Source organism: Agelaius phoeniceus, chromosome 3 (assembly GCF_051311805.1).
Source record: "Agelaius phoeniceus isolate bAgePho1 chromosome 3, bAgePho1.hap1, whole genome shotgun sequence".
NCBI classification, from domain to species: Eukaryota; Metazoa; Chordata; class Aves; order Passeriformes; family Icteridae; genus Agelaius; species Agelaius phoeniceus.
The window spans coordinates 63,803,166-63,822,829 of record NC_135267.1 but is presented as its reverse complement, the minus strand read 5'-3'; the positions used below and the strand labels follow the sequence as shown (position 1 = coordinate 63,822,829).

The window sequence follows — 19,664 nt, the reverse complement described above, 5'->3', positions numbered from 1 at the left end:
GAAATACAGAAAATATTTGCTCCACTGTATAGAATCATTACATTTCAACAGTTTATTTATCCATTCTCATGTAAAGGGATGATGGGAGAAGTATGACTTGACTTGTCTTAGACTTTTGCAGAAGTTTTTTTCAGCCTAAGTTGAATGCAGCCTGACACCTGCTTATAGAGCATGACATCTGTATTCAGACCACCTGCCTATTTTTTCAATAGATAGTTAAAATTGCCTTCATATGTGGACTATCAATTATGAAAAGGCTTTTAAAGCAACAGCAGAAGGCATAGAAAGCAGATATTTGACACCTAGAATCAGAAAATGGGTGTTGAGCATAATACGTATGTTTTTAATGGCAAGTGATTGATTATTGGGTAGTATGAAGGGATTCTGTCACAGATGAAGAGTGGTTGTTCTATATCTCCATATTAGACCTAGGCAAAAGGATTTTCTGGAAGATTTAGTTTTACAAGACACAGCTTAGATCAGAGCAGTAGGAAGCTCTGCAATAGCAGCATTCTTTTCATTTACCTCAGGAGTAGCATTCATTCAATAGGGCAGCCTTCTGAAAGGGGGCAGCAGTGCATGTTAAAAACAGACCAAACCAACAGCATTTCACTTCTCAGTTCTGGAACGATAAGCTTTGCAGTGGGGATGCAGGACAGACATCAAACACTTTGTTCCATTCTCCTCTCCCCGTCCATCATCTTGGTGCCAGGGTTGGGAGTGCTTGGCCTGTCCTTAAATATGCTCTCCCAAGGGCACCACCAGATAGCCAAGGGCCTCAGCTGTGCCCCAAGGTGGCTTCACTGGGGCTGTTTTATCCAGTGTGGGGCAGCCCTGGCCTGTCCTCTCAGACACCACTCCTGCTATGCTGAGTTGCCAGCACCTGGGATGGACACCTGATGCAGCTGCATCTTCACACTTTGTCAATAAATAATCACCATATTAGAATAGGGGGGAGATGTACACGCTCTTAAATATTGCATAATAATCTTTCCTAAAAGTAGCATGCTCTGGGTATGTGTTTTCTGCATTTTGTGGCTTCTAGAGTGTTTGTTAAAAATGAAGGAATTTAATCTGTAACGTTGACTGACCAGAAATGATTATTAAAACAAAGTTTAACAGAGAGCCATGTTTTCCAATTGCACTTTACCTTTTTGAGGTAGAGTGAATGCATTTTAATAAATATGTCATCAGAATAGGCTTTTTTTCTGGAGAACATCTTGTTTTCAAAAATGAAGACCAGATCTTTCTCTTGGATTGTGTGAGCATCCTGGGTGATACAATGTATTAAATATGAGCAAGGGAGCTTGCTGGAGATACCTTTTGTATTGTGTCTCTCTACCCTGTTCTAGATGACAGTTCAATAGGCTTTGTGAAGTACAGTATTGAATTTCAGTTTATTAATTTCTTAGAAACTTTGGATTTAATTTTCAAATTCATTTTTAATTTTTTAAAATAAAAAATTATTTTTTAAAATTTTGGCATTGGTGTGAACTGCAGTCTCCCACCCTGCATTGTTCATTTGGGCAAATTATTCCACTCATCCTCCCACATTTCTAACATTTATATTCAGCCTTGATCCTTGATTTATGTTGCCTCATAACTGTCAGAACTGGTTGTTTCCCATGCAACTGTTGGCAAAACATTTGATTTGCATAATCAGTTTAATATTTCTTGCATCAATTGACAGCTCTTCCTGGATTAAACACTATTGTAACTGCCCAGGAGATACAAAGTGGCCAATCTTCCTTTCATGTTTTGACATGCTTAAGTTGTACTTAGGAACAGTAAAGTATATTTTAAAAAACAAAATGGAAAATCTTAATGCCATAGAATATTACAAACAAATCACATTATTCTGCAGTTACATCAGCCTTTCTGTGTTCATGCTTTTAAATTAAATTTTAAATTTTTAAATTTTTAAATAATATAATTAGAAGAAATTCCATATTTCTGATACTCAGCAGTAGCATTTAAAGTTTCAAGTATTTAAATCTAAAGTAAATAATTATCAAAGTTTATGGAGATAGGAAGCTTTCTTCATTATTTCATTTCAGTAATTACTACACAGTGCTATGTTTTTGTACTAGTTTTTCTTGGTATCATTTATTTCCTTTTCCTCATATGCTGCGCTAATTGAAGATCTCCACATTTTCCTTTCATGCTGAGATCTTGTTAGAGTGTTATTTTAATTATTTTTTGTAATTCACCTATTAATTTTACATGTTTATCTTTAAAAGGGTATCAAATGACAGCAGAGAAAGTGGAAAAGATGTTTGTATTTCTGCTTTGAATGCATTAATTTGCAGAAGTGAGTGGTTAAAATGGCTGGCCTTTTCCGTCCCCCAGAACGCCCAGCACAGGAAGTACGCCAGGTGGAAGGCAGCATACATTCATAACTGCTTAAAGAATGGAGAGACTCCTCAGCCTGGCCCCATTGGAATGGAGGGAGAGAGTTTTGGTATGTGTTTCCCTTTTTTTTTAAGAGAGAGGAAGGCTGTGTTAAGGTGAAGTGGTGGTATGCACAGTTCTTCAGGGAGCACCCCTCAGGAAGCACGGATTCCCAGCTTGATGTTCCATTCACAATGAGCTGCCTTCTTTTCAGCTTCTCCTGCTGTTATTTTTATTGGACCTTACTGTGTGATTGACTTATTTAATAAAATATTCTTTTCCTTGTTGTGGAGATTGTTATACAGCTACTCTCTAAGAAGGTATTGTCAGCTTCAGGCCAGAACCATACATTTCTTTAACATTAACCACAGTTCCTCTTTTAAATCTGTTCTGTAAACTTGTGATCCCTTTGCCAGTGTATCCTCTCTCAGAAGTTAAGTAGGAGTTAAAAGTGGACTGATGGCAAGTGAATTCAACTTCAGAGCAAAGACCTGCTTGTGAGACAACTCCTTCCTCCCTGTGTAATAATGTCAGTTTCAAAACAGGTTTATGGTCTACTCTTACTGAGTTGGATTTCTGCCTCTTTCTCACTCATCCTCCTTTTCCTTGCTTCCCCTGGCTACCTGAGCTCCCTGTACAGGATTCCTTGAGGTTCCCACTTTATCTAACAGTTAAGGAGATGATTTCCAAGGACATCCACTTAACCAAACTAAATGTGTGTCAGAACAAGTTGTTTTGCTTTAGATCATGAATCAGTTTCATTGGTTTTGGTAGTGACCAGTTTCTTTACTTTTCTCCTCAATGCAGATTGAATACAAATTTCAAAGGTTGATCTTTTATGAGATAAGATGTATTGGAATGGATATTTTCACTATGCAGATTAAAATAGACTAATTCTGCACAATGACAACCTCTGTATATCATTCTTCACATACCTAGTGGAGCAACTGAGACCATCAAATAGTTTGTAATTTTCTTCTGAGCTGGCACGTGAGACTTTGTGGCTTGTCAATTCAGTTGATGCTAATTTATCTCTTAAGCTTAGATTTAGTAAAACAAATTTTTCCAAATTAAAAGGGTCAATAAACAAATCTACAGTGTGAAAGGGAAAGATCTACCTTGTAGAGTATCTATCTGACCTGTAGAGCCACCTTAGAGGGGTGGCTACATGAAGTTTTCTGATTGTATATATAAATATAGATGACCAGTGTATTTATACCTGTGCACACATACTAAATATAAATTAATATAAAGTAATATAAATATTGCTTTTAAAAATAAATTATGAGTAGGCTTGTAATTTTCTACTTAGTACTTTTGTTTTAAACATGTCAAAACATTAGCAAACTAGTTTCTTCTCTGGTTCTCAGTCTTTTCATCATGTAATCTCACATTTTGATGCATCTCCACATTGTCATTTATATATCCTGGACAGTGTTACATTAAAAAAAAAAAGGATATGATCATGATTTTTTTTAAGGAGGATGTGAACCGAACATCTATTTCAGTTTGTTATTATCTTTATAGTGTCTAAGAGCCTGGGTGCCAAATATAATTTATTTGAAATTTCCTGGATAAAATACTATTTATATATTAGTGCTCCAGGAACACTGCAACACAAGTAAATTCAAATATTTGTGAGCAAATACCGAGTATGGTAGTTTTATATCCAAGCTATGTGTTTGTTCTTGTTATTATGTTTTCCTAACCTAAAGGCACCCTACAGACTTAAACACTGGCATGGGTATCTTACCCACTGAAATGTGCTCCAGTATAGGCACAGCTGTATTTGAAGTGAGGCATTAGCAAACTAATTTCTTCTTCAACATACCATCTTCTCCAAGGCAGTTTCCTTAGCTGTCCATGCATCTGTAGCCAGAGATACTTATGATGCAACTCCAGCTGCAAACATCACTTCATCTTTGTCAAATTACAGCAGAGTAATGATTTAATGGAGAAAGCAACACGTGAGAGAAAAATCTCTTGTTATATTGAATGTAATGAATAGTTCAGTTAAATATTTTCAGCTTTAAATAAGTGCTCTTTTAGTGGTCTGGCTCATAGTGTGGTAAAGCTGACCTGAGTATGTGAAGCGATCTATGAATTTTAAACAAGTGCAAAAATAGAATTTCTAAGTAAACATTACAAAACTTTTGCTAAAAATCCATGTGTGCAACTTGTAGAAGCTAATTATTTCTCAGTAGAGCAACAAATAGGCTTTTTCTTCATTTTTATTTATTGCACAGAAGTAACTGACTTGCTCAAGGCTACAAAAGAAACTGTTGTAGGAAGGAAAGCAGAATTCAGGCTTTCCTCAAATCCCTGGTATACATTCATTACAGGTGGTAATGGGAATTGGTGAAGACACTTGCTTTCATTACCAGGTTATGTCTTACATGCATGTTAAAAGGGACACAAATGCTGAGCAAATCAAAATTTTAACATCCTTTTTGACAGGGAGCCTGCAAGATCTGTAACTTGACAATATGTTTTTTGTTTGTTTATTTTGTTGTTGAATTGTATTTCATGTAGAGAGATTATTTCTCCCATTCCTAATTTTCTAAGAAATTGAATAAAAAATACATATTGGTGTTTATTTTTTATGGTTAGCTCCATGGTGTAGGTGTCCATAATGTCTCACATAATCAAGACAAAAATTTCATGCAAATTAATTTTTATGAGAAGAATCAGTACAAAAGAGTTTCAGTTCCTCTTTATGCATCATAAGAAGAAAAGCAGTATTGTTTGAATGTATGACTGGACCTTCCCCATTCCTTTCTGCTTGCTCATTTTCTTCCTCCCCTCGCATGTGGAAAAAGTCTGTTTAAACAGAGTGAAACTAGGTCTCTGTAGCTTGACAAATTACCATTTTTTTCCAAAGTGGGTTTTTTTTTTGTTTTTGTGATTCTTGAAAACCATACTGTAACTCTTGGAGATGTTTTTACAGTACATAGGCATGCTTTATGCAGTTCTGCTGTTGGATTTATGGATGCTTTTGTCAGGATGCCACCATGGAAACCTTAAAAGACATGCTTAATTTATTAATGCAGTTGGAATAGAAGTCCTAGAATACACATAAAGATTACTTAGCATTAGCCCTAGGTCATCCAACAAGGATTTACACTAATGGAAAAAAAAATGGAAATGAAAAAAGTTCCTAAATAGCCATACTATAGCCATAGTAAATACATTCAATTTAATCACCTTTATTGCAATATATAATATGTAGGCTACATTTCCATTTCAGAATTTCAGAAAACCGTAATAGTTCCAACTAGTAAAAAGAACAGTGTGGGAAAAGTTGATGGATATTTGAGTTCTTTTCTCAATGTTGTGGAAAAAAATACATGGTTGGTTTGTTTTTTAAAAGCAGTGTTCAAATAGAACCTTACATTGTGAATCTTTTGGCAACATCTCAAGCAAAAGAGAAACAACTCAGCAGAATGAGACAAAGAAAAACAAATTATATTGATTATAATTATCTGAACTCATGAAAAACAGGAGTCCAGAGAACTGGAGGAGTTTGGACTCCTTAAAAAAATTTTACTAATTTTATATTTAGTGCACTGAGCTACTGAAATTAAGTCATGCTTGATGCTTGCTTGCACTAGAAAAGGGAATGCCATGAAGCCTTGAGAATCCTCTGTTTATGTAAAAGTATCTTTGGATGGTTGGTTGTGGGGCTGCACTGATGATTTCACAAAATCTTGCCTTCAGTAAATAAATAATTTTAAAAAACACAAACAGGTGGTCTGGGTATACTGTAGCTCTGCAGAAAATTTAGAGAGCTTGTGAATTCTTTATGCTGGGATTCAAGCACAAAAGCTGATGAGGTTCCAAGACAAAAAACTCAGCTGGAGCTGAAATGAAATGTAAAACAATTGTGTCACTGTTTCACAGCCTAGTTTCAGCATTTTTAAGGAATTTTTTTAACTGTAAGGAACTTTGAATTCTAGGTTATTACTGCTGCATGAGGAAATAATTTTCTAATTTTGTAGCATTCTTTCTCATTCCCTGGAAAAGATTTTTTTTTCAATTATGTTTTGGACATTCTAACCATAGAATTTAAAACCTCTGTTGACTTAAATGTTCTTTTATAGCAACCTGAAATACTTCTATCTGGCACTACTGTTAAAAACTATTCACAAATACGGAGAGTGGATATCTTAAAATGTTTCTAATACTTTAGTCTTTGATAAAGAATATTTTAAATATTTGCTTTGCTGAAAGAATAGTTACAATGCTTTTATGATATTTGGGCACTTTAAAGACTAAGGAGAGTTAACTTAAACAAAACTACTTTTATGTTTAATACAGTTTTAACATTATCCAGTTGCACAATGAGTAAATCAAACAGTTGAGCTTAATCTTTTGATACATAAACCTGATTAAAAAGCAGATTGCTCATTTGTGAATTTGCCTCTTGCAGGCACTGTTATTACTGGTGGTTGGCACTTCTAACACTTTTTTTGGTTGTTTTTAACGTTGCCAGACTTTAACCCTTTGAGTTCATGTCCTCTGTGGCTAGTGTTGGCCACAGCACTGCACTGTTACAGGACTTTGTAGAGACCCTGAACTGTGCAGTGAGGAAGTTGGAAGCTGAAACTGGGAATGGCTTGGAGAGAAAATTGGGGCAGTGCAAGAGGGACACAGTATGTGGCACAGGGTTGCCAATATGGGATATGTAATCCTAGTGCAGAGAAGGAAATCAGAATGTGCCTTGAGAACCAGATTAGGGCAACAGGAAGCTGCAAGGAGCAGAATAAAGGAATAAATGCATTTACAGCTTAAATATGGGCATGAATTTAGAGGTAATTTCTCATAGCTGAGATAGTAAGCACAGTGGAAGCACATTTGCTCTCACTGCCTCATGCTCAACAGTTGCTTAGTAGTTTTTACAACAGCTTTCCCAAAATCTAGCTTCAAGCAGACCCTCAACTTGGAAACTCCAACTTTATGGCTACAATTTGCCCAAGCTGTAAATAATTGGTAACAGTGTTGCAAGTAATGTTTTGCAGCCTCACCCTCAGAGGGCCTGTTGAGTGTTGTGTGTAACTAATTCATTTTATGTAAAGTAAGCCTCTGGTTTTGTTCATTATTTTTTCTGAAACTGTTTTGTATTTTTTTTTAGTTGACACCAAAACCAGTGAAAAATACAGCATTCAAACAGTAGTTTCCTATCATTACATTATTATTTAAAAGATAGCATATGCAATGTTTACTCTTGAATCTCATCTTCTTTTTGCCAGTTTCAGACATTTAATTTTATTTCCACACATGTTAGCCACACAATATTGCAGTATGAGTTACTAACAAAAAATACAGCAAAAGAAAAATCTGGCACCTTAAGGTGTTTTTTGTCTTCCAGAAACTTTTCAGGTGTTCATTTGCATGTGTTAGAAATTGTGCCATAAACCAGAGTGTATTTATTAAAGTCCACTAAAAATGCTCTAATAACAATACTTTATTTTACTCTGCCTTTTTATTAGTAAATTGTATTGTAAATTAGAAGGTATTTTAATATTTTTCCTAAAGATAGCATGTGAATTTTTTTCTGGGAGGTAGAAGAACTTCCATAGGAAACAATTCAAATATTTATAATAGTAATATTTTTAATAGCAGACCATTTAATTATTAAGCAGCAGAAGTGTTTGCATAACTCATAGTCTTGTGTAACTGAAGATCAATGTGGATCTCTTTTGCTAGCTCTACACACATACAAGTTTTGTCCTCCCTTATTTCTTTGTTCCCTTTCAAGCACTGGCTGTTAAATAAGCAATTCCCAAAATTGCCTGTTCTATCTGACATTATTGATACAGGTGAATGCATACACAGTAAATGAAAATCAGGTTTTTTTTAATTGAACTTAATTCAAGTGAAGGAGCAGGAATCAACCATTTATTCTGAGTTGACTGGATCCTTAGCCTTTAAATCAGTACTAAATAAAGTAGATCAGAACCTTAAGAACATGGCTAGATTGAAAAATATGTATGTTCTTTGTACATGCTGTGGGATATATTGAACCTTATTCTTGCAGATCATTATGTACTCTAGCTGTTCTAGATGCAATTATGACTTGGCTAAGCTGCATTTAGTTTCTTGTTTGGTATTACTTTCCCAAAGTTCCTCTTGGCTCTTATTTATTTGTGGTTTGATTTGGGGTAAACGAATTGGCACTGTCTAGCCTTTTATGCAGAGTTGGTAAGGCAAATACATTTTTCCATATTCTGGTTCATGTATATGTTAAAATGTAGATTACTGCCTATTTGTAATAACTTGTTCCACTTCTATGGATGCAGAATACAAAGGTATAACAAATTGTTCTAATGAGACAGATAGCTTATATTCAGACAAGTAACTAAATGTTTCCTCAAGTTGAACAGAAGAGATCTTTGAAAGTATGTGAGTGTCTAGATCTTTGTTGTATGGTATGTTGCATTTTACCTTTTCAAATCAACCCTATGTGGTTTGGGTTGATGTTTTATGTCCCACTGTGTGGTGGCAAGTTTTTTAGCAATAAAAATTTGAAAGGAGGTGTTAAGGAAAGCCAAAGATTTAAAGTGTTTATACATAGTAGTTGCAGTAATTCCTATTTTGTATCATTTTAGCAGATGCTGAAAGGGAAGAAGCGGGGTCATCTTCTGTCCATAGTGGAACAGCTCCATCATCATCATCATCTACATATGAAGCTAACAACATACCAACTAGTAATTACACTGGCATACATATACCACCAGGTGCCCATGCACCTGCCAACACTCCAGCTGAAGTACCTCATAACACAGGTATCTCCAAATTACACCTGAGAAATCCATGCCTTCAATGGGAGATGAATTTTTGCCCAAATTCTAGTCCATCACATAGAAAGTAAAATAACACATTATTGTGTGGCAAAAGCGTCTTCATAAGCTAAAATTGTAAAAATGCCATTGGAAATATTTTTTAATGTTTTCTTGAAATATGTATATCATAGTTTGGAGCACTTTTACAGAATATATGTATGTTCCTAGACAGCAGATGTTGCAGAAATAACTTCATGATAGTCTGGTATGTTCTGGACATATTGCAAAAATACAGTTTTCGATCAAAACAAATGAGTGTACCTAAAATGTGAACACAGGTACAAGAACGCTTCATATGGTTTGATTTTTTGCTTACTTTTAAAGTCAATAAGTAAAAATAATCAAAGTCCTTTTTTTGCATTGATTTGCAGGAGTGACAAGTAACACCATTCAGCCTGCTCCTCAGAATATTCCTCTGGTTGATCCTTCCCTTTACAGTGCTCAGTCTACAGGTAAGCTTGTGGCATTTGTATTGTTGTAGGTGGACATACTGTGTCCTCTATATCTCCCCTGCACTGAAGGAAGAAGTTTGAGCAATATTGTCACTATTATCTGAACGCTATTCCAGAATTTTAAAAAGAGTGGACAGCATCTAAGCATTGTGTTGCTAAGATTTTAGTAGTTTCTGAAAGCTGCTACAAAATAGTGTTGTCTGTCTGACTGCTTTGAACTAATGAGCTAGCATTGCCTAAGGTTTTTTATTATTTATGTTGTTGCTTCTCAGGTGAGGTTCTGATATACTTTGCAAAGTCTATATTCCTGATAGCCTTGCCAAATTGTATTTATTGTAATTAATATACATTCCCTTTACTTGAAATTTATTCTACAGGGTCAGCATGTAAGTTACTTATTAATTTCACAAAATAATTCATAAAACATTCAAGTTGCAGTTTTGTGCAGAATAATAGTGTGTGCTTCCTGACTGGAAGTAGCACTTGTGCTAAATGAAGCAATCAATTTGTAAGGTACTGCTAATGATGTTATTTTGATGTACCATTTAATCAAAGATTTTATCTTCCAGGATGTCATTTGTCTTTGATGTTGAAATCACTGATAACCTATATCATACATATGTATTTTATGTCTGCTTGCATATCCCATGCTTTGAAGTGTACACATAAGGGCTAACCCTAGGGAAATCATGGCTTGTGGAAGAGTAGTAACTGACAATAAAGCTGGAATCATCCTAGATTTTCATTTGAACACTCATGTACATATGGTACATGAGTACATATGGACACAGAGTTAACTATTTCTAAGAATTTTTCTGTCCATGGAAAAGAGAAAAAAGTGTAAAAAACCTCCATAAATTACATCTGTTTGGAATAATCAGATTTTTTTTGGCAATATAATGTGGATGTTGAATGAGGAGGAGGTCTTGGAGGCCTACAGTTTATCCTCATCAGGATATACTCTCATTAGTGTACAATATTGTATGTCATTGCTATGTTAAGTTCTAGTACTAACCACAGTAAAACATTGCCTGTTATGACTACAAATTTTAGATAGGTATGTTCTTGTATATTATAACTTAGAGATACTTAGTTACTTTATTATGTTGTTGAAGACTCTGTTAAAACAGCTGTTCAGAAAAAGCATTTTTGCTTCAATCAAATGCTATAGTAGGAATTTATTGTTCAACTTGTTTTTAATCTGCTGGCATAAAGAATGCTTAAGGATATTTCCATTCTAATATATTAGAAAGCCATTTTTACAGAAGAAATAAAAATAGCAAAATTTGATAGAGACGTACTAATCTTAGTATTCTCCTGAAGAGCAAAAGGTACTGTAGGTGCTACACTTTTTCCGGCATGTTACTGTAATCACAGAATCACAGGATAGTCTGAGCTGGAAGGGACCCAGAAGGATTGAGTCCAACTCTGAAGTGAATGGCCTATACAAGGCTCAAACCCACAACCTTGGCATTATTAGCACCATGCTCTGGCCAGCTGAGCTGGCACTGATGTCTCATGTGGCAGTAACTCATTTCATTGAAAACAACACCTCAGACCTGTAGCTGTAACATTTAAACTTGGTGATAGTTTTTGAGTTTTGGGGACTGCTGTGGGGGTTTTGGTAGCTCCTCAACTGAAATGGCTCAAAGCTTTACTTAAGGTTTGCTATAGTAACTGCTAGTTGGAAGGAAAATTTTGTGATGTTTGGAAGCAAAGCTTTCATGTTTAACTAACTTATCATGATCTTCTAGATAGTCATTGTACCAGGTTTTTTGGTAACTACTCAAAAAATTTTGGTCATCATTGTTTCTTGATTTGAATGTTTGTTCCTGGTTGTCGAAAACGTCATAATTTAGATTGAAACATAGTTTTTTTAATTAAGTTGAAGACATTCCATTATTCATATCTGAATGGTATGATTGCATTGCTCCCTTTTACTACCTACCTGAGATAACCTGGTTTAATAAGTACATAAATAAGAAGGAATTAAGTGTGTTTATGATAATGCGTAATAAGTAATATTGTGTAATTCAAAGATTAAGGCACCTGCTAAGCACCATGGTAAATCTCTTAACTTGATCTAACCTGCGTATTTGCATGCCTGTGTTCCTCCTCTGCACATCTCTGTGGTGTCACTACAAGTTTGGGTCTTGTAACAGCTCAAAGTCTCACATTCTTATGAGGGAGTGCTACAAAAGTGCAGGCAAGAAATGATAAAAGTCATACAGGTTGTTCATTTGAAAGCTTAGAAAACACCCTGTCAGTTATGCAGGAGTCTCAGAGAGCACAGGGGATGGATGTGTCAGCAGAGGTACACTGATAGTTTTCTTTGCATGTGTGGAATTAAGAAGCTTGAGAGGAATGGAAAGTGTTTGTCCTTGCCTGTCATTGTCTTGTTGTGCATTCTTCTCATGCTGCTGAGAAGTCCTTTCTATGCCAACAGTGGCCTTGTTCTCTAACCCATCAGTAGATTGAGAAATGCCTGTATGTGTTAATGGATGTACAAAACTGTGGGACCCATGAGCCCTCTCCAGTTCCTGAGCTGCAATATACATATCTGGGCTAGATCCTTGCTGCATATTGAGGTGTGTACCATTCCTGTGGAGCTGAGGTTTCCTTTGCATGAGAAGGAGGGATCAGTGTTGCCCTCCATCCAACAGATCCACAGAGCTAGCACAGTGCAAGGTACATTTGTTCCATGACTTACACACGATGTCTATGTCCATGCTAACAAATTACACAGGCTTGCAGATATTTGGCATGGAGAGTAGCTGGCACAGAACCTCTCACATCTATATTATTAAACTTTTAAACCTAAACAAGGTAGCTTGTTAAGACTGCTCATATTGAATGGTCTGTAGCTTGCTCTGACCACAGGTCATGCCCAGGAATTGTTTGGGAAAGTGCTAGTTTTCATGGGCCAACACCATACTGGAATCTGTTCCAGCAGTTTGATGCTGCAGACAGTCAAGTTTGAGTGCTGAGATGCCTTCCTTGGCAGTGTTGAATGTGGTAGTATAGGTATAACCAAACAGGATATTCCACATACTCCTGCAAGACTCTTTCTTGTAGTAAGATCAAATGTATATTTTAAAGATAAATTATATCTTTGCTTTGCTTCCTGTAACATGAGAGAAGCCTTTTGTTTAAAGCTGTTACAGGAGAAAAACTTCTGGTGGAGAGGAGTAGAATATTTTATCAAAGGACGATTAAGTTAAAGGAATAGTGTTCTTTGATTTTTAGTTAGCATAAATCTTTCAATAGTTGTCCTGTCCTGTGGGAAGAGGTTTCAGAGTTTAACACTGACTTTTGAAAGTGTCAAAACTTTTTCATTTAAGCATGGGTTAATGTGTCTGACAACAGAATGTAGAATTATGCAGCAACTTTGTGTATGTGTGTGTGCACTTCTCTGATGTAGTTGTCTTAAAAAATTTATTACCCCTAGATTTTACTAACACTAGAGGCATTCATAGTTGTGCTACACAGATTTTATAAGATCTTCTTATGTTGCCATATGGTCCCTTCCACAGGTGGCATAGTATAAAGAAGGCATTTGTTCATTGTAGTTCTGTGTATAATGTTTGATATTCTACATGCAAAGTATAAATAATAATTTGACATTGAATGTGTTTTCATGATCATAAAAAGAAATCCTTGAGTACTTATATTTCAAATATTTCAAGTGATTTAATGGGGAAAAAAGAGTATCTTGTTTCAAAATCCATTTGTTACCTTTTCCATCACTGTTTTCATGCACCAGTTTGTATGATTGAAATGTTCTTATATCATCTGCCTTATATTTGGGCATCGTAAAAAGGAAAGACATCTGAAGGGTAGAAAAGGATTCCAGGGAGAAGCAGATGTATTTATGTAAAATGCACATTACTTTCATTCTAAAACTTTTTTTTTCACAAAATTATTTCAGCAGCTCTAGTCAAATCAGTTTCACTTTGTGTTTCTCTTAAACTAAGGGAATCATGCTTGTTGTTACAGATTCCATATTCCTGTCATGTTTCAGTAATATAACTACAGTCCTAATAATTTCAGATTAACACAGGGAGCAAGTTTGTTTCAGAATAAATAAAGCATACCTTTTATATCTCAGCGCTGTTGGACTTTTTTAGAGCCAAAAATCATGGATACTTGAGGCTGGAAAGGACTTCAAGAGGTGGTCTGGTCCAACCCTTCTGCTCAAGGAAGGGTCATTGTTGGCGTACCTGTTGCCGATTCCCCGACTTCTGGGACTCTGTCAGGGCCCTCCCCTGTCAGGGGAGACCCTCCTGGAGTGGTCTTGTGTCAGGAAAGAGAGATGCACTGGATCTTTCAGTCTTCAGGTTCTTGTTTATTGTTATCTTATCTAGAGTTTTGCACACAAAGGCTCAGCGCACTGGACCGCAAAAGTGGCTACAATCTATTGTTACAAGGTCTTTTAGGACTAAACTATCCAATTAAGAACTGACACCTAGATTATTTCCCTTTTTAACCCAATAACTGATCCCCAAAAGCCCACAATGCAGACTTTTTCACCCAATTACAAAATGCCACCGAAACCCATGAAGAAGGAAAAAGAAGGAAGAAGAAGAAGCCCAGGATGACACCCTGTGCCTTCCATCTTGCTTCCCTCTACTACATACTAAAAATCCTAAAACCTAAATTTCCCACCGAAGTGATACATCTACACTACTCTCTACAATGTACTTCACACTCTAGTGGATTCTAGTCTATTCTGGAGTTTAGGAAACTTTCTTCATGAATGAGGGTCAAAGTTAATGTTCTCCTGGGGGTTAGGGCACCCCAGAGCAGACAGGGAAGTATTCCTGGTGCCCTGCGTTCCCACAGGTCATGTAAAACTAGTCACTCATGACCATGTCCTTTTTCTCTCCTCCCCTTCCTTGTGCACTCTCCCTGTGGTTTAATTTCCTGCACTGAAGAAGTTTGAGAAAAAATGTCACTGCTAGTTCTAAAGATAGGTTTTGAATCTCTCCAGGGACAGACACCACAATCTCTCTGGGCAGCCTGTCCCAGACCTTGGTCACCCTCAGAGTAAAAACTGTTTCCTGATGTTCAGACAGGACCCTCCTGTGTTTCAGCCTCTGGTCTTGTCACTGGGCATCACTAAAAAAGCCTGTCTCTGTCCTTTAGATACTTCAGGTGTTTGTGTACTTGATATAAGATCCCCCTGAGCTCTCTCTTCTCTAGGCTGAACAGTCCCAGCTTCCTTGGGTGCTTCTCATGCTCCATTCCCTTAGTCATCTTTGTGGCCCTTTGCTGGACTGTCTCCAGGATGTCAGTCTGTCTCTCTTGTGCTGAGGAATCCAGAACCGGACATGACACTCAGGATATGGCTGAAAGGGTCAGGATCACTTCTATCCACCTGCTGGCAGTGCTCTTCCTAATGCAGGACAGGATGCCATTGTCACTCTCTGGCACAGGGGTGGATTGTTGGCTCATGGGCAGATCTGTGTCCACCAGGACCCCCAGGGCATTTCCTCCAAAACTGCTTAATCTTTGAATATGTAAATTGAGGTAGGTTACTAACTTTTGTGGTTATACCTTTGATGTAAGTACAGTCATTGCAGTTAAGTTTTACATTATTTGTAAAACTTCAGAACACAGAGCTGGTTTGTTTCTATTTTGCTTTTCCATTGTGAGGTGTCGACTTCAATAGGAGCTCAGGCTACTGAGCACATCAAAAGATCAACCCTCTTACTCTATATACTTTGGTTTATAAATTTAAAACTAATAATTTTTTTCCCTCAAGTGGTGTCATAATAGCATCTGAGGTAGATTTCATAATAAATAAGGCTTTATGCCAGCAAAACATTAATAGAGCTCATACTGTAAAAATAAGATTAGAGGGTGAATTCAGGCTTGCTTCCAATAAATTATTTGAATACTGGACTGATGCCCTGGCCAGTTTTTAAAGAATGATTTTGTAGTTTCTTTTGGCATCACAGCATAAAGCTACTTTGAGGGAAACTTGGTCTTTTTAATTTCTTAAAGATCTTCAGAAATGTGGTCACAGATTGACCCCAGCTGCTTTTTAGTCTGTGACTTTCCTGAGGTTACAGAATACCTGAGATGTGTGCCTGTGTTTATGCACTCCCTCGCAAGGATTTACTCACATGTGTATGTATTTTAAGAGATTTAATGTGGTTTCCCTTACTTAGCATGAAATTAATATACATTGCAATCATAATGAGCCCACCAAGTTTTTGTGTACCTCAATGGTTATATTTATTTATTGAAAGGAAAAGAAGTGGAGTTCTAGAGTACATTTTAAAAATTCATAAAAGTAATCTTCAGTGTGCTTACCTTTCGAATTTTATTTGGGTAGGGTTGTTTTAAAAATCAGCAGACCAGTCTAATTTTTAATGTTCCCAGGTTTTCTTTTTTATTTGTTCAAAAGCTGTACTTAAATAGTAAGATTGGGAGAAGGAAAAGTAAATATAACAGACATTTTTTGATAAGAAAAGAGATTCTTTAGTAAACATTCTCACAGTATTGCTAACAACAGTTCTATTTTGAAGGAAAGGATTCAGCTAATGGAAATTGTGCCATAAAAATGGCTTTAAGTATGTTCATGTAGTTGTTTAAGAGTAAAATGTACTTAGAGAGCTAAATCTTTGTGTAACTAAATTTTATGTAAAATGTATGGTGCATTTAAAAGCACACTTTCTATTAATCTGTGAAATCTATTCAGTGCTTATACCATACTGTGTGGGAAGTTATTAAATATATGCATAAAATTTCGTGGTTTATATATTTATTTATCTGTGCCCATAAAAATCTATCATTTACAAGTTGTTTTGAAAGAACCTGAGTAAAGATTTTATAATTTGTCCGTATTTGGATATATAAAAATTTGTCCATTATTGGAGTGGCATGGGATTAGCCTTAAAACTCACAGTGAATTTGTGGGTGGAAGGAGGTACAGTAACACAGTTATGGTTTATTTTACACCCACGTCACTGATACTATTCACATATAAAATCTTCTGCCATTTAGGGCTTAAGTCCCTACTATGTCTTCTCCAAGACTGAATGCATGTATTTGAGCACAACATAATTCCTAAAATTTTAACTTACTTCAAGAGAACTCTGATTAATAAGTAACATACTATGGTTTATACTATATTATGGGAATATTTTTTGCTAGTGTTCTCCAATGTCACAAAAATGGGCACATTACATGACATCAATCTTGTTTTCAGACATCTTACATAAAATTGGCAACAAAAATTTTTTGGAAAAACAGAAACATAAAATGTGTGAAAACATGCCAGTGAGAAATGCTTCTACATTCTGAAAAGTTATTCCAGTTGGGAAGGAACAGTTTCTAACTATGTATTATTTCTGAAGGAAGCAGAGTAATTATGCTGTAAACACAAAAAGCACTGTACTTGTTTCTTGCAGGTTGTAATATGATTACAGCTAACTTAATGTCATATAAAAGCTTTCCTTTGCTGTCTTAGATGAAGAGCAGATCTTTCTCAAAGGTATTGGCTTACTTTTGAAAGGCACTGGGTCATGAAAATACCAGTGTTTAGAAAGGTCCTCACATTTTTCAATAGCAAAGAAGTTAAGCTTTATATGAATGGAAAGAAAAGAGAACAGAACAGAAGAAATACTGTACCTTGGTCTTTATAATACTACCACAAATATTAGCCTGGTTTTCATAATATTACCACAAACACCAGTAAAACACAAAAATCATAAGAAAGGAAGCTTAAGTCACATTTCCTTTGTAGTAACTTTGTAATACTTATGTTTTTGCAGGAGAAGTCCGCTTGACTCCAGAGGACTTTGCCAGAGCTCAAAAATATTGCAAATATGCTGGCAGTGCGTTGCAGTATGAAGATGTGAGCACTGCTGTGCAAAATCTACAGAAGGCCCTCAAGTTACTCATTACAGGCAGAGAATGAAGCTTTAATCCAACAGATTCATGTCTTTCACCTAAGGAACTAACAGTTTATTACTGTACCTGTTAGGGAAGTGGAGTTACACAGAAATTCTCAATCCCATCACTCATGACTATGAAACCACTGTTTCAGTGTCAGACTAGCAATTAATGGTACAGTAGGAATCTCTGTTTTCATTTTAAAGACAGTGGAGCTTGAAACATGAATGCAGTGGCTTGATGTATGCAAAATATTAAAGAAAGTACTGTGAACACCACTCAAGAGTTAGAATTAATTTTGCAATATTTGGACTATCAGAATTGGAAAATGTCAATGTAAAAAACTTCAAAATTAGGATGTTTTGTTAAAATTCTTACTCCTGTTTTATTATTGCAAACAATTATTTAATAGATATAATAGCTTTAAAATGGTAACTAAGATTAGTGCTTTCCTCCTGAAATGAGAGGCTGAATGTGAGAAGGCTGACAGGTCCACACTGGGAAGGACTTTTCTATACGTAAATTATTTCGGTATTTGTATTATCTGAGACATAAGTCTAAGTTGAGGGAGTCTTGAGGACATTTGTATTTCATTTGAAAATGTTCTGGAAAAAAAATCTCCCAATACTTCAGAGGGAGTAATTTTGATGCTGTTCCAATTTAATCCCCCACAGATGTATGGGTTACTACATGTATTCTTGATTATTGGTTCTTGCTCCTTCTGTATGAACACTTAAAATTTTATATATCTGTATGAGTAATTAAGAGAAAATACTAATATTTATCAACAATGATCCCAAAACTGGAGGCAGAGATTCTAAATAATTTGAAATTTTAGGAAGACTCACTGAAAGAACAAAACTGTTCCATCTTTTTAAGAGGCTGAAAAAAAGCTCGTTCTTCATCCATTAAAACACTATAGTTATGTCTCTGGTATTAGTGTCATAGAGCTTTGTATTTCCAACTAATATTTTTCCTGTCTGCTTTGTTGTGAAGACTTTTGGACTTGGGATTTAATTAAAATATCTTGGAAACTGAATTTTGAGTCTTTATGAGGTCTACCACTGTAATTATAGATCTCCTGATTGTTAAAAAGCCCCCCATGCTGTTTAAAAGAAAGAATACACAGTCTTTGAACTGGCGTGACATAATAATTGAGTACACCATTAAGCATGTCTGATATATGTAAAAATTTTAATGACATTCTATCTGATCTCTCTGTCTTTCCAAGCTGCTGGATCAAATCCATGTTATTTATAGCTGCACTGCTTTGGAGTGACTAAAATGAGTCTTATGTTCAAAGCAAAAAGAAAGAAAAAGAAAATGAAACATAAGCATGCATTAAAGTTTAGCTGGTGGAATCCCTTTAAGTGTGTAGTGTCTTTGACAGCAGATTTCACATGGGTAATGTGAAACTTAAAAATGTGTGTTTAAGCACTTTAGTTGACTGAGACTTAAAAGATAAAATGTGGTATTTTTTGTGTTGCTTTCTGATATGGTATAGCATGCTAATCTTGGGTTAGATTTTAATCATTTGGGGAAATTTAGAATAAAACTATCTGAAACTTTTTTGACAGTAATGCTGTACAGACCTGAGCAGTAAGTCTGTTTTGTACAGTGTTTCATGCAAGATAGATCTCTCACTTCAGTATCAAACTGAATTGCTGCCAAGTCTTCTGCATATATAGTTGTTGGTTTACACTGTAGCATTGCTATAAAGTATATGTAGCATTGCTATAAAATAGTCAGAAGTTCCTTTCATTTCAGGATCATACTACTGTTTTTTGAAACAGCTTCAGTCCCCAGAATTTGTGGGAAAAAACTCAGTTTTCCTGTTTCTGTTTATAAAACAATAAAAAGAACTTTGGAGCTTTTGTATTATATGCAAAAATAAGTAAGCTATGATATAATGTTGTATTGATTTGAGGCTTTTGAATTAAAGTTATTGGGGTTTTTTGTAATTGATCTGAAATGGAATACGTAACTACGCTTGAAAATGAAAATTTAAGTATTTCTTAAAGTGTATAAAGTATTTTCTGTTTGCCATGATTATAGTGTACCTTTTGGCTCCTCTATG

General features: G+C 35.7%; 1 protein-coding gene across 2 annotated transcripts in view; it reads left to right on the top strand.

Moving 5' to 3' along the window:
* VTA1 (vesicle trafficking 1) overlaps positions 1-18,957 on the top strand; it is a 38,566-nt gene extending 19,609 nt beyond the window's left edge. Inside the window, exons 5-8 of one of the 2 annotated variants that reach the window (XM_054628959.2) lie at positions 2,350-2,461; positions 9,000-9,176; positions 9,605-9,685; positions 17,467-18,957. In XM_054628959.2, the coding sequence (XP_054484934.2) occupies positions 2,350-2,461; positions 9,000-9,176; positions 9,605-9,685; positions 17,467-17,612 (516 nt within the window). In that variant the 3' untranslated portion in view covers positions 17,613-18,957. The remainder of the gene's footprint in view (positions 1-2,349; positions 2,462-8,999; positions 9,177-9,604; positions 9,686-17,466) is intronic. The other variant, XM_054628960.2, reaches the window with a different exon arrangement.
* Positions 18,958-19,664: the final 707 nt, after the last annotated feature.